This window comes from Protopterus annectens, chromosome 11.part0, assembly GCF_019279795.1.
Source record: "Protopterus annectens isolate FY-2018-M chromosome 11.part0, PAN1.0, whole genome shotgun sequence".
NCBI lineage: Eukaryota > Metazoa > Chordata > Ceratodontiformes > Protopteridae > Protopterus > Protopterus annectens.
The window spans coordinates 504077249-504090445 of record NC_056745.1 but is presented as its reverse complement, the minus strand read 5'-3'; the positions used below and the strand labels follow the sequence as shown (position 1 = coordinate 504090445).

At 44.3% G+C, this 13197-nt stretch overlaps 1 protein-coding gene across 3 annotated transcripts in view; it reads left to right on the top strand.

The window, feature by feature from the left end:
- Positions 1-13197, top strand: part of LOC122815473 (RAB3A interacting protein) — a 1760500-nt gene that overhangs the window by 1579862 nt on the left and 167441 nt on the right. For all 3 annotated transcript variants that reach the window (XM_044087996.1, XM_044087994.1, XM_044087995.1), the window contains 2 exons: positions 8198-8297; positions 8439-8508. In XM_044087996.1, coding sequence (XP_043943931.1) covers positions 8198-8297; positions 8439-8508 — 170 coding nt within the window. The remainder of the gene's footprint in view (positions 1-8197; positions 8298-8438; positions 8509-13197) is intronic.

The following is a 13197-nucleotide window of genomic DNA, read 5'->3' as shown; positions in this document are numbered from 1 at the left end:
GGTACACCGCCCATTACGGATCTACTACTAGAGGTGGTTTCCCTATTTTGACTGAGTGGATTCTGTCAATGAACCAGCTAGCTACCCACCTGGTGACAATATCAATTGTGCCTGAATAGGGAATAATGTCAAAGGTTTTGGCTAGGTCAAGGCAGGCGATGTGCACTATCTTCTCCTCATCCATGGCTTTGGTGACTGTTTCAAAGTTTAACAGGCATGATCTCCCTTTAACAAAACCAAACTGTGTGGGGTCGAGCATTTGGAGGTTGCCAATGTCCTTGTTTATAATGTCCATGGTAATGCGTTCCATGGCCTTGCAGATCAGGCTAGTTAGGCTGCTAGGCCTATAATTGCCTGGCTTGGTGGACGCTCCACCTTTGTGTAGAGGGATGACAGTGGCCGTCCTCCATTCAGGTGGGATGAAGCTGGTGCTCAGGCTTTGGTTGAATAGGTGCCTAATGGTGCTGAGAGCTCTTGCCTGAGTTCATGTAGGATGCAGCCAGGGTTGTTTTTGGGTCCCATGGAGGTTGTATTTTTTGCCTTTGAGAGGGCATTAAAGACCTACTCCCTGATGATGAGGGGAGGAGTCAAGTGCTGGGGATGTCCTGGTTTACTGATGTGGGGATGGAGGGGGTGAAGTTTTCACTGAAGCTGTCTGCCAGCAGGTTGGCTATATCTACGGCATTTGTCTTTGTAGTGTTCTTGACCACCTGTTCAGAGCAGATTTGGGTGTTACCTTTGAGATTGCAGACATATGTGAAGAAGGCGTTGTGATTGTCCTTAGTGGATGTGGCTAGTTTGGACTTGCGAAGTTAGCCTTAGAGAATTTCACCAATGACCTTATTTGCTTGTTCAGACGGAGATATTGCTTCCAACTTGTCACCTGCTCCTTCTTGGTTCTGGACAGCCATTTTTTTTCCTTTTATTATAGAGTTTATTGCTACTGTCCACCAGATAGGTTTACTCTTCTTTGAGGAAGATGATTTGGTTCTTTCGGGTATTGCTGAATCCATACAGCTATGTAGGTGCTCATATAGCTTTTTGGGGTAGGCTTGGGCATTAGTGCTAGTTCCAACTGAAGGGACAGTGGCTATGAAGCTGCTTATACCTGCTCTCAGGTATACGCAGCTTTGGAAAAGCTTTTTTTTTGTTTGACCCTGGCAAAGGGAGGGGGTCAGGGGCGATGGTGACTTCGAAAGTGATCACTTTATGGTCATATCTTACCAAGGAGGATGACACTGTAGGGGTGCTACAGTGGCTACACATGTTGCTTAGTACCAGGTCCAGGATATTGTCACCTCTCTTGGGGGTGCCATCCAGCTGATCCAATGCATAGGCAAGAGACAAATTTAAGGAATCGCTGGGTATTAGTGTTTGGGCGAGAATAGGTCTTCCACTCTATGGTTGGGTAGTTAAAGTAGCCCAGGGTTAGGATAGAGGGTTGAATCTTGATGGATTCAAGTAAGTCCAGATAGGTGGAGTGGGCATCCTGAGTCATGGTTTGGGGGTCTGTAGTTAACTATGATTTGAATGGGTGTTTTGTCATCATTTACCTGCACCTGGAGTTGTCTCCTGTGCGTCATACTGTTTGACGAGCCTGAGGTGTGTATGTCTTTGGGAAATATTGAAACTCCACCTCTTTTGTCTTTGTAGCCCTCCATGTGGGGTCTGAAAGTATGCTAGGATGAGTAACCTGGTAAGGCCGGGGTCCTCTCCGCAGTGTTGTACCAGGTTTCATTGACTGCACAAATGTCAACATCTTCCAAGGCAAGGAATGCTTGCAGTGAGTGCAGTTGCACATTAAGACTGCTAGCGTTTAGCAGCATGACCTTTAAATTTTGTTTAGCAGAATTTTTCACCTTGGTAACTTTGCCCTCATTACTTTGCCTGAAAAAGGCACTACAGAGGAGGCAAGAGTCTTTACCAGAAGCCCAAGGGAGATGGATGAAAGCCATCTCTAGCAGAGCATCGTGGTCTGTCTGTCATGTCCTTCCAGACTGTCAGGTACTGGATCCCCTTGGAATGACACCAGAAACTAAGCCAGTTGTTAGTCGGTCATTTTCTGTTTGTATTCAGGCATCACTGTGGGTGACGGTAGGATGATGCTTAAGGTTAGGGGCATACCTGCCTGGGACACACATTCAGTGACCTCAATTATGTCTCTCATCAAATAGTCCGGAGAGGTACATCTCAAGTCATTCACAGCAACATGCATTGTGATAGCCATAGCAGTACCTGTTGTTGAGAGACTTGGGTGTATGCGTGATATGGCAGATTCTAGCACCTGACAAGCAACTTACTGCAAATTTCTCCTTCTCTAGCTTGGTGAGGGGCACATCTGTGTGTCTTATGATAGTCTCCTATGACTGGTATTTTGGGTTTGTGGCTGGGCCTTATAGCCTATGAGTCACACGAGTGTGTACTATGTGTGGTGTTTGGTGCTGTGGGTTGTAATGTGTGTGTGTTTTGCCTCGATGGTCTGTTTTGTTTAGTATGTTTTTGTTGAGAAACTCCACATATGTGGGAGTGTGTTGTACAGGTGTGGGTCATGTTAGAGGTGTGGTGTTTGAGCAGACAACCTTCTCAGTGCTAGATGTACTGGCTTGTGATTAAGACAGCAAGGATTATAGGTTCTTAATGTAATTGCATCTCTCGCATATTGTATTCCTAGGTGGTTCATAGGTTGGTACTAGGCTATCAGCCCTAGGGCCTATACAAGCCTAGCCATAACAATTCCCTGGCTATTTCTTCCCACAGTAGTAGTAGAGGGTTGTCTGTGTGTATGAGGCAGTTGTTACACTGTCTCAGGATGTCCATATCAACCAGATTAGCAGGAGAAACCATAAGAAATTGTTCATCCATGGTTGTCAGAATCTGGGGAAGACAGATCAGGGACAGAAGAGTGGGTACTGTCTGAGGAGTGTAACTATAGGTGTGAGTAGGGCTGAATAAAATCAATACAGTAGCTGCAGGAGCGGGCCTCACTTACTCAGGAGTGTTGGTAAGGGGAAAAAATGCAGCTGAGATACTTTGCAAAGGGTTAAAACAGCACAGTGGCAGTGCACGATGCACATATGTGGGGTTTAAGTACCACAAAAATTAAAGTAAAATAGAAACACTGGAATTGACCAATCAACCATTGACCCTGAGCTCTCAGCTAAACACCCTACGCCATACTAGTTCCCACCAGTTCGCTTACTCCCACTAAGTGCAGGTAGGCCCCAGCCAACACAAGATGGCATAGCAGGAAACACAGGAATCACACAAGCAGATCGGGATACAGCAAATCCTGTAACCAGACTATGCTTAAGATATTTAGACTCTTTAGGTCGACTTAACACAGGAGAACAGATACACACTTAAGTACAACAGCAGAACAGTTCATACTCAGTTAATTAAACAGTTTAACAGTAAAACAGTGAAAAAATATAGAGCTAGTTAATAAAACAGCACAATTAATCAATACAAGTGCAGTATAAGTCAGAGTAAATTGAAAAGTGGCACTTAGTTTTGTAGATTCTCTCAACAGCTTCGAAATCAGCACAGGGTAGATGCAGAATGCTCACCACCTTGTAGCTTGACTAAAACAAGCAAGTACCACAAAACAAAAGTAAAATCGAAACACTGGAACTGACCAATCAACCCTTGTCTCTGAGCTCTTAGCTAAACACCCTATGCCAGACCAGTTACAACTTCAGTTACTCTACTCATTTGATCCACTGCAAAATTTCACAGTTTAAAGGCTCACATCACCCTTGCCAAGCCACAAGACATTCTTAAAATGAGTGTGCATCTTCTGCTTAATTTAAAAGCAAATGTTACAAATAAGTGTGTTTTGTAAGCCTTCCTGCACCCTTCTATACCCAAAAGACTACTATTCTTGATGCAAGTTGCTTTGCCTCAGTAGAGTTGCCAGCTTTCTTTGTGGCTAAAACCAGACTAAGCTCACGCCCCTGGCATCACCCATAACTCCACCCATTCCCACCCCCTCTCCCATCCATGCTCTGCCTATTTTGTGACATCACCCTCTTTTTCTGTTTCGGATGCCTGCTTTCAGCCGATTTACTATGCTTTTCTGTAAAAATGTATAGTAAATCAGCCAATTTAACAAACACTGATAGTCTGTTTCCTTTTGTGAAACAGAATACTGGAGTTTGTACAGTGTTTTCCTGAGTACTAGAGAATTGATTTGATTTGTGGATAGTCCAGGAAAAAAAACAGGTGGCAACAGGGATGATTTCCAATTTCCCACCTATTGGTCGAAGTTATGCTTAAATAGGGCTAGGGATGTTTTGACTCTGCTTCACATGGATGGGAAGCTTGTTCCAGTGCAGGGGGACCCTCTGAGACACATTTGTGTCTCATCAACATGGCCTATTTATGTCACAAGCAAAATTTAAATCCTTGGAGCGGGGTAACACAGTGTAGCATGAGAGAGTGGCTGTAGGTGAGGGCTGCAATAGACAAAAGTATGAAGAGATAGGGACAAGGAGTAATTAGAGGGCCTAGGGTGGGGGGAAGCAAGTGCTGGTATGAAAACTCTGGAGGGAGAAATGCAGTCTGAGGATGACCGGCGGATTTGTAGGTGATAACAGTAAGGTAATGGGGAAGTTAACTGAAAAGAGTAATGTGAGAAGCAAATTGTATATGGCTTTGGACAGATGAGGATAAATATGAGCAGCAGCAGACACTAGAATACTGTATGGTGAAATAGGCATGCATTATTGTACTCCTAGCATAGTATCTAAGGTGAGTAGTACACAGAAAGTGAAACTACAGATGTGGTACAAACGTGTCAGAACAATCAGTATACAGTAATATAAACACATGCATAACATTCAGCAAGTGTACTCCTTTCGGTGTATTAAAAAAGCCTACTACAAAAACTCAACAGAACTGCGCTGGAAAAAATGCATCGAGTATGGAAAACAACATCATAGTAGTATAAGTGGCTTCAACAGCATAGTACAGGAGAAAAACAGGATGCTAAATAAAGCCTAAAACCCTGTGTAACAGCCTTCAGGGTGACTCAGAAGAATACTCAGATGAAACAGCGTTTCCCACAGGAGTAGTTTAAAGTTAGTTATTCAGGTAGAAAGTAAACATTCCCCTTAACAGTAATTACTGTTCCAGTACAGACCAAGTGACACAATCTAGTGAACCTCAGACTGGGATGACACTGAGATGTACTATCTGGCACCCAAAGAGATCAGAAGCAAATACAAGGCCAAACCAAAAGCATACACCAGAAGTAGAATAAGAGTTTGTTCTGTAACCAATGTAGAACTTGGTAAAGTCGTGTGCATATTATTTTATGCTTTGGCACCTTAGGCGGAGCTCACCCATGTGAATAAATTACCTTGTACTGGTGACAGTGTGCAAGTCCCAATACTACAAGCCAAGTGCAAAATCAGAAATCTCAAAGCACTCTTTGGAACTGTTAACTTACAACTAAATAATAAACTCAGGAGTTCAGTAAGACAACTGATGGTGCAAATATGTGACAGCTTGCAAGTATGACCTCAGATTGAGCACAAACAAATGCACATTTCCCATTACGGCTTCTGCAGTTACATAAAAACAGCTTCTTTAATGCCCTGGATTGTGACTGCAGTTAAAAACAGTAATCAAGATGCAAAGTGTAAGCTTCACCAGTGCCAGATATTCAGAGCAATCAAATAATCAGCAATCATGTAGACAATGTAATAGATGCAATAAAACAAATGTTAATCAGATAGTCCTTTGGAGAACAGCAGTGCAGACAGCACAGTGCACCACTATCCCTAAAGCCAAACTAGTACCCATCACCACCATGACCCGACTTTGTGAACCCTACACATGGGCTATCAAACAGAGAAACTACTGTGTAAACCTGGGAAAGTGAAAGCTATCTTAATGGAAGACAATTTCCCAGTGCGCACCACATACCACAAAACAATAAATGTAGATGGCACTATACATGCACTCTTTCATTTAAGTGCCGCTATGCTCCTTGATTTGTTGCACTCTTTGAAAAAACAAAAAATGAAGCAGTTGGCATTCCTTATCTGTCTATGTGATGTACAAGATGATCCAACCAAAATTAATGTACTGTCATTATACAGGATACCGCTTAAGAACGGCAATAATCGAGGGTTTTAATTTCAGGTAATATAAACAGACTCCCAAAGTAATATATTAAGCTAAATGAGATGCCAAATCTATTTGGCATTAGCAAATATTTGCAACTCTCCAGAAAAATGCAAAACTGTTTCATTGTTTTAAAGGAATAAAACTAAATAAATAAGTTATCTGCATGCTTTGAACTTCTGCAGCATAATACTAACCCCACTCTTGCATTCCCTATAATTAAAGTAAAACTCGACCCTACCACTCTATTTTGTACTAAAAGTAAAGGGAAATGTAGTACAAAAATAAAATGGTAAAATGTGTAGATAATATGAGACTCAGCTTACCTCCTGAAGTCAAAAGGCATGATGCTTCGTTTACCTAAGGCAATTTCCCTAAATTTTAGATTGCCTTATATAAAGACAATTGCATGTAGTTTCCTGACAGATTGTGTCAGTATGAATTTTACTAGATGCTGTATGTTTAATTCTGGATGCGTAATATTAGCTTAGATAAACTTGTGTTACTTGGCCATTATTGCAGACACAAAACAGAGCTTTGCATTCTTTATTGTCCTAGCAGTACAGCACTTTTGGGGAGAATTCGTAAAAGTTACAGTGAGATGCATAACTTTTCTACATCCCACTGTAACCTGTTTGAATTCACAGATATCCCCTAATATGGTGCCCCAGCATGAAGAAATGCAGCACCATATCGTGCTGTCTCTGAGGCTGAGCTACATGCAAATGAGGTAGTCTGGGAAAGGGGCATATGCTAATTTTACCATGTGCTGTTTTTCCCAGAACCACCTCATTTATTCACCTAGCGGTGCATAAAATTTCTTGCGCATATAAATCACTTAGCCACCCCTACCACGTTATGATAGTGAACACAGCCAAAAGGCCATGTTCAGCCATGGTGAAAGAGGGGAAGTACTGGGGATTTTAGTGTTAACAGAGGGTCAGGAGATTCTGTGTGTATGTACCTACGTGAGAGGTAGCATAAGGGGGGTAGTGAGGGGGTGAAGTAGGTTTGTGTGCTTGCAATTTATAAGATCTTGTGGCTGGGTAAGAGTGATGTGAGGTTTTGCAGTGAATGAGATGAGCTGATATTCTTACAAATTGATTTGATGACTATGTGATTGCGATCAGGTGGTTAGGGGTCTGTGTACGCGAGTGTGGGTTGTGATGGCTGTCATACCTCCACGGATCCTTACACTAATGAGCATAATCTACAACATTTGGTGGGGGGACCACTAGCTACCAGGAATAACAGTACTGCTGGGATGGGGGACCACTATCCACCAGGGAATAGTACATAAGATACGTGTTGTTAATAGCACTCAAACCAATATGGGGATCTGGGAACACTAAACACGAAGGATTACTACTCCTGTGCCCTAACAGCACTCAAATCAGTATGAGGATTGAGGGATGGGGGGGGGACTCTAGACAAGTATTATTACCACTGGTGTATTGGTGGTAATAGAAAGTTGGACTGTAACAGGTATTTTTCCTTGTTTTTAAGTATTTATTTGACTAGGTTTCAGTGAAAGCTTGCAAAGGTGTTTTAGCTATAACATAAGGGGGAAAAAACTTTTCCATTCAGTTTTACCAGTTTTGTATTGCAGTAATATTGAAACCTGATTCCTATCAATCTGTGCAGCATGTACTATTCCCACCCCACACCCACTCCCGGGAACGTACCACGTCAATGCTTCCTAGAAATTGGTAAGGTACCTTACTGTCAGATGACATTCTGTCAGCATGCCTTTCAAGTGTTGTACAGGCTTGTGTTTACTTGCCTGCTTCATTCATGTGTAGTCCTTTTCTTTAATTCTGTAAGTGTTATGCCACTGAGCAGTTTGTAATTTAGAGAATGTATGTACTTTATTTTATTTGATAATGTTTTTTGTTTCTAATTTACTCTGTGCATTTTTTTCATTTTGGAACTGTTTTGGAGTTCTTACATTGATAGTAGATAATGCATTTCTGATTTAGTATCTGTGTTTTATAAAACTGTTTTTTGAGATTTCTTTTGGATTTTTTTTTCTTAAATTGAATTTATTTTCCTTGTTTTTCTATGGCAGGAAATGCGCCTTAAGTGGTCAGACAAAAACATGCAAGCACAGAATCAAGTTAGGGGACTCTGGCAATTACTATTATATTTCTCCCTTTTGTAGATACAGGGTAAGCGTCTGCATTTTGTGCATGACTTTGTCTTTGATTTGGATGTTTTTGCAGAAAAGGCATTTGTAATTGTGTCACTGTGCTTTAGTTTTCTAAATGGAGCAATAAGCATTAACTGCATGTGTTTTCTACTTTCTACAGATTACCTCTGTTTGCAACTTCTTTACATACATTCGGTATATTCAGCAAGGACTGCTAAAACAACAGGATGGTAAGTGAATTATACTGAAGAAAGCCACCACCTTTTGATGCTAGATGCTAATGTAGATTGTGTAATGCCTCTTGTGGCACAGTTAAAACAGAACTGTATTAATATGATTATTCTGTTACTTGACATTAGAGTTGATGCTGACCACATCTAATGTACTAAGACTAGATTTTATCAGAATTTTTCAGTGCCAAAAGTGTACCTTCTTTTTGACTTTTTTAACTTGTTTTTCTCTGAGGTGAGACGCGAAAGATATGATGTTATCCATGTCATTATTCCTCACGGAAGGGTCTTGGATCCAACATTGAATCTGAGATGGCAGCTTAGCACAGACAGATCTCAAAGCTCAAGATTCTCCCTCTCCCAAAATACCCTGCTGCCCTGTAACCCTCCAGATCTCATTTGCCGTGCATTTGCTATGGACTTGATCCATCTGGCTCTTGGTTCATTTAAGTACTTTAACTTGATTTTGTTAACTTAGCTTAGATTATCTTGATAGGTCCAGCTCCTTTAGTCTTTTTTGTGTAATTACAGTTAGTAGTTTACCTCCCCTCCCTTAGATTTGCTAGTTTTGAGTGTGGTATAGTTTCCCCCATTCGTCCATGTTTGGCGCCCTTATTGTTTTTAGTGTTTCTGTTAGTGTTAGGGCTTTGTTGTTCTTTAAAGTATGTCTGAAAAGCCCTCTGGTTTTAAAAATTTCTCATCGTGCAGTCAGAAGATGCCCAATTCTGACTAGTACCTGTATTGTTTAGGAGCTCCTCACCTGGAGGTTGATTGCAGCGTTTGTTCTGCATTCAACCCCAGGGCTTTGGCAGGCTACTAAAACAAGCTGCTGATAAAAGGTATGGTGCAGGGGGTCCTTTTGTTTCCCCCTCTAAGGCTTCCTCTTCTGACCCCAAGAGAAAGACCCCCCCCCCTTCCATGCCTCCAGTGGCTTCTAGAAAGCCGAAACTGTCAGATCCTAGATCCCAGGATCTGACTCCAGCCTGGGCTGTCTTGGATCCAAGATCTTCAGATCTGTGGTCTTTGGATTCTTCTGCCAGTTCCAAGTTGTCCTGAGATCAGAGGCCTTCGGAACTGGTTAAGACTAGACCAGCTTTGGATCTGGCCAGTTTGTTGGATCGGATTGCTCTTTCTGCTAGGCTGTCTGATCTGACAAGCTTTTCAGATCCACCCATAGTTATCGAAGATGTAGACTCACCTAGTTCTTCTAGGCAGTTGTTCCAGTCAGCTCCTAGGCCCCAGAGCCGAACTCCGGATCACCGACACAGATCCTTGGGGTCTCCAGCCAAGTCTACCCACTCCTCCACTTCCTTCAGATCATCCAGTTTGTTGGCTTCCGATATGGACAGGATGATGAAGAGCTTTCTCAAAGCCCATATAGAGCTTGGGCTTCTGACATCTCTAGCCCTTCTGGCTATGGGAGCCTCTCCAACTCTCCATTCTCCTTTTCCAACCCAAGGGGCTTTGAATTCTCAGAACTTGAATTCCCGTGGTCTGATCTGGATGGGGTCTAGTATTCCCTTTTTCTTGACCCAGTCAGGGTCCCTGGTCTGCTCTGTTCCCCCGCCGTCAGCTCAGAGGGGGCCTAGTGGCAGAGTGGTTGGCACCTGCTCCAGAGTGATGGGGTAGGGTCCTGGTTTTTCGGACTGATCTCTTCCTCTGGGGGTTTTAGCCCGTGATAGTCCTGGACTGGTATCATCTGGGGGCCGTGGTGCTGTATCAGGGCTCGACCCTCCTCTCCGAGGGACTTCACCCTCCAGGGTTGGGGACGAGACTGCTTCCATCCCTTTGGCCTTCCAGGTAGTAGGGAGGACCTTCTCCAGGACTGGAGCTACATCTCCCACCCCTCCTGATCCATCCCTCCCCCTTTCTGTCTTGGGTGGTGAGACCTCCCATCCTGTCCAGGGTCAGCCTTCCCATTCTAGTCTTCAGGGGGATTTCTTCCCTGCATGGGGTCCCCACATCGTCCAAGTCCTCCCCGGAGCCCCCCACGGAGGAGGCACCTTGTAAGAGAAAGTGTAAGAGGAGGCGCTTGGACTCACCCTCTGAGTCCCTCACAGAGGACATGAACCTCGATGGAGATGGGTCCCACAGATTTCCCCCCTGACAATGTCTCCTTTGGGGACATCCTTGAGATCTTGAAGCAGAAGGGTAGATGGTCTCCTTAACCCCCGTTTTCTGAGGAGTCCATGTTTCTGAAGGTGTTCTGGACAGGACCATCTACTTCCTGGGTGTCCTCCCCTCCTGACGAGTTGTTCGATCTTATCGTCATCAGGACCTGGAAGGAGCCCGACACTCTGGAGCCAGTTCCATAGAGAGCCAATAAATTCCTTAGCCCTCTTGTAGACTGCTCCTTCTGAAGCAAAGGAGTTCTGGATGATGCCATCATGGTTGCTGTTGCCACCAAGAAGGACCTGGCAGAGCAGACCTCCACGGTCCATCCCTTGAACAGGGAGTCCCGTGTGATAGACTGGCATGGGAAGCGTGTGTTCACCTCAGCTACCTTTAGACTGAGGGCAGTTAATTACTTGGCACACTTTACCCACCTCCAAAGGGACTTGCTCAAAGAACTCACCACTTTCCTTACAGAGTTATTGCCGGCAGAGGATGTCAAGAAGGTGTCTCCCAAGCTTTCTACTCTGACATTCCTTGTGAATTCCTCAGTGAGGTTAATTTCCAATGCTTTGAAAGCTACCTCTCGAGTGGCAGGTACCGGCATAGCTATGTAGTGACATGCTTGGTTAGTGGGTTTGTGGAACTCTTCAAAGCATTTTTTTTTTTTACCAATGCTTCCTTTAATGGGTCCACCCTCTTTGGTCCCTCCGTGAAGAATACTTTGACCTGTAGTGAGCAGGAAGGAAAGACTTTGTCTGTCGTCGGGATCAAGCTTTCTACTCCTCAGAAGTCTTTCTCCAATACTCAGCAAGGAACTAGGAAGATGTGGTTCTGGAAGTCACAGTCTTCCTTCAGGACACTCCTGATGATTCCTCTTCCAGAGGCAGGGGGAGATCATTCAATGACAGACACTGCCATAGAGGCAGGGGGGGGGATCTCAAAATCAGGGCTCCAGGGAACTTTTCTCTGAGCAGCCCTTTCAGTGCTCTTGAGGCATTGCCCAACTGCTCTGCCTTGCAGGCAGTCGGGGGTCGTATTTCCCTTCACCGACTAGCTTGGACAAGCATTACCTTTGATCAGTGGGTGTTAAACATCATTTCCAAGGGTTATTTCATTCCCTTTTCAGGACCTCCTCCTATATGAAGATAACCTCCCCCGATGTTCCACCCCATCAGAGAGAACTAGCCTTCAAGGAAGTTCAACAGCTTTTCAAAAAAGAGTCATCCAATAGGTCCCAGCAGGACAAAGAGGATCCAGAACTTACTCTTGCTTCTTTTTAGTGCCAAAAAAGTCTGGGGACCTCCATCCTATTTTGGATCTCAGCAAGTTGAATCTATCGTTCAAAAAGTCCAACTTCCTGATGATCACTCTTCAGTCCTTCTTGCCTGTCTTACATAAGGATGCCTGGATGTGCTCTGTGGATCTCCAGGATGCTTACTGTCGCATCAAGATAGACAGGCACTCCAAGAGACATCTTCACTTCTGGTTAGGAGCCAATCATTACCAGTTCGGAGCCCTACCCTTCGGACTCATCACAGCTCCCTGGGTGTTTACCAAATGTATGGCAGTGGTAGCGGCTCACCTGAGGTTGCAGGGATTTCAGGTATTTCCGTAACTCAATGATTGGCTCCTCACGGCACCCTCGAGGCATCGATTGTCACAAACTATCCATTATGTCCTTCTCCTGTTCAGTCAGTTGGGGATTACTGTCAATCTTTTGAAGTCGAATCTGGTCCCCACGCAAAAGTTGGAGTTCATAAGAGTCCAGCTACACTCCATTTCAGAGATCGCAGCATTGCCTCAGTTGATCCGGGAGCAGGTCATGCCAATCTTAGATCTTTCACATCCTCCGGTTGACTTTATTCTTCGGACCCTAGGATCTATGGCCACTGCCATTCAGATGGTTCGTCTAGCAAGGTATCACATGCAGGTTTTACAGTGGACCTGGTGGTCCAATGGGCCCCTTTCTCCACCCATGTCTATGTCCATAAAACTGACACCTCTGTGCAGACGGCACCTTCTTTGGTGGCTTCAGTCTCAGGATCTCATCCTAGGCAGGCCCTTTTCTCTCCCTCCGCCCAAGGCCACGGTAACCACAGACACTTTCCTGTTTGGGTGGGGGGGGGCATTTCCAGGGGAGAACTGTCCAAGGCATGTGGTCCTCTGTAGAGACCAAGTTACACATAGACGTCTATTAGAGATGAGAGCAGTCCTACTAACATTGCAAGCCTTTCAGGACTGCCTCCCCTTGGGGACTATTGCAGTTCAGACGGCAACATAGCAGTGGCGAAGCAGATTTATGACCGCTGGGGTCAGCCATGCTGCGACCTCTTTGCCTCCCCAACCAACCACAAATGGAGCATGTACTTTGCCTTGATCCCCATGACCAGAGGAGTCACCGAGGGATGCTGTAGTCCATGACTGGCCTCCACGTCTCCTTTATGCTTGTCCTTCTGTCCCTCTTATTCCTAAGGTTTTGCTGAAAGTGCAATGCCTGAAAACATCCCTGATCCTCATTACCCCTTTCTCGCCTCATCAACCTTGGTTCCCCTTCATCAGGTCTCATCTGAAGTA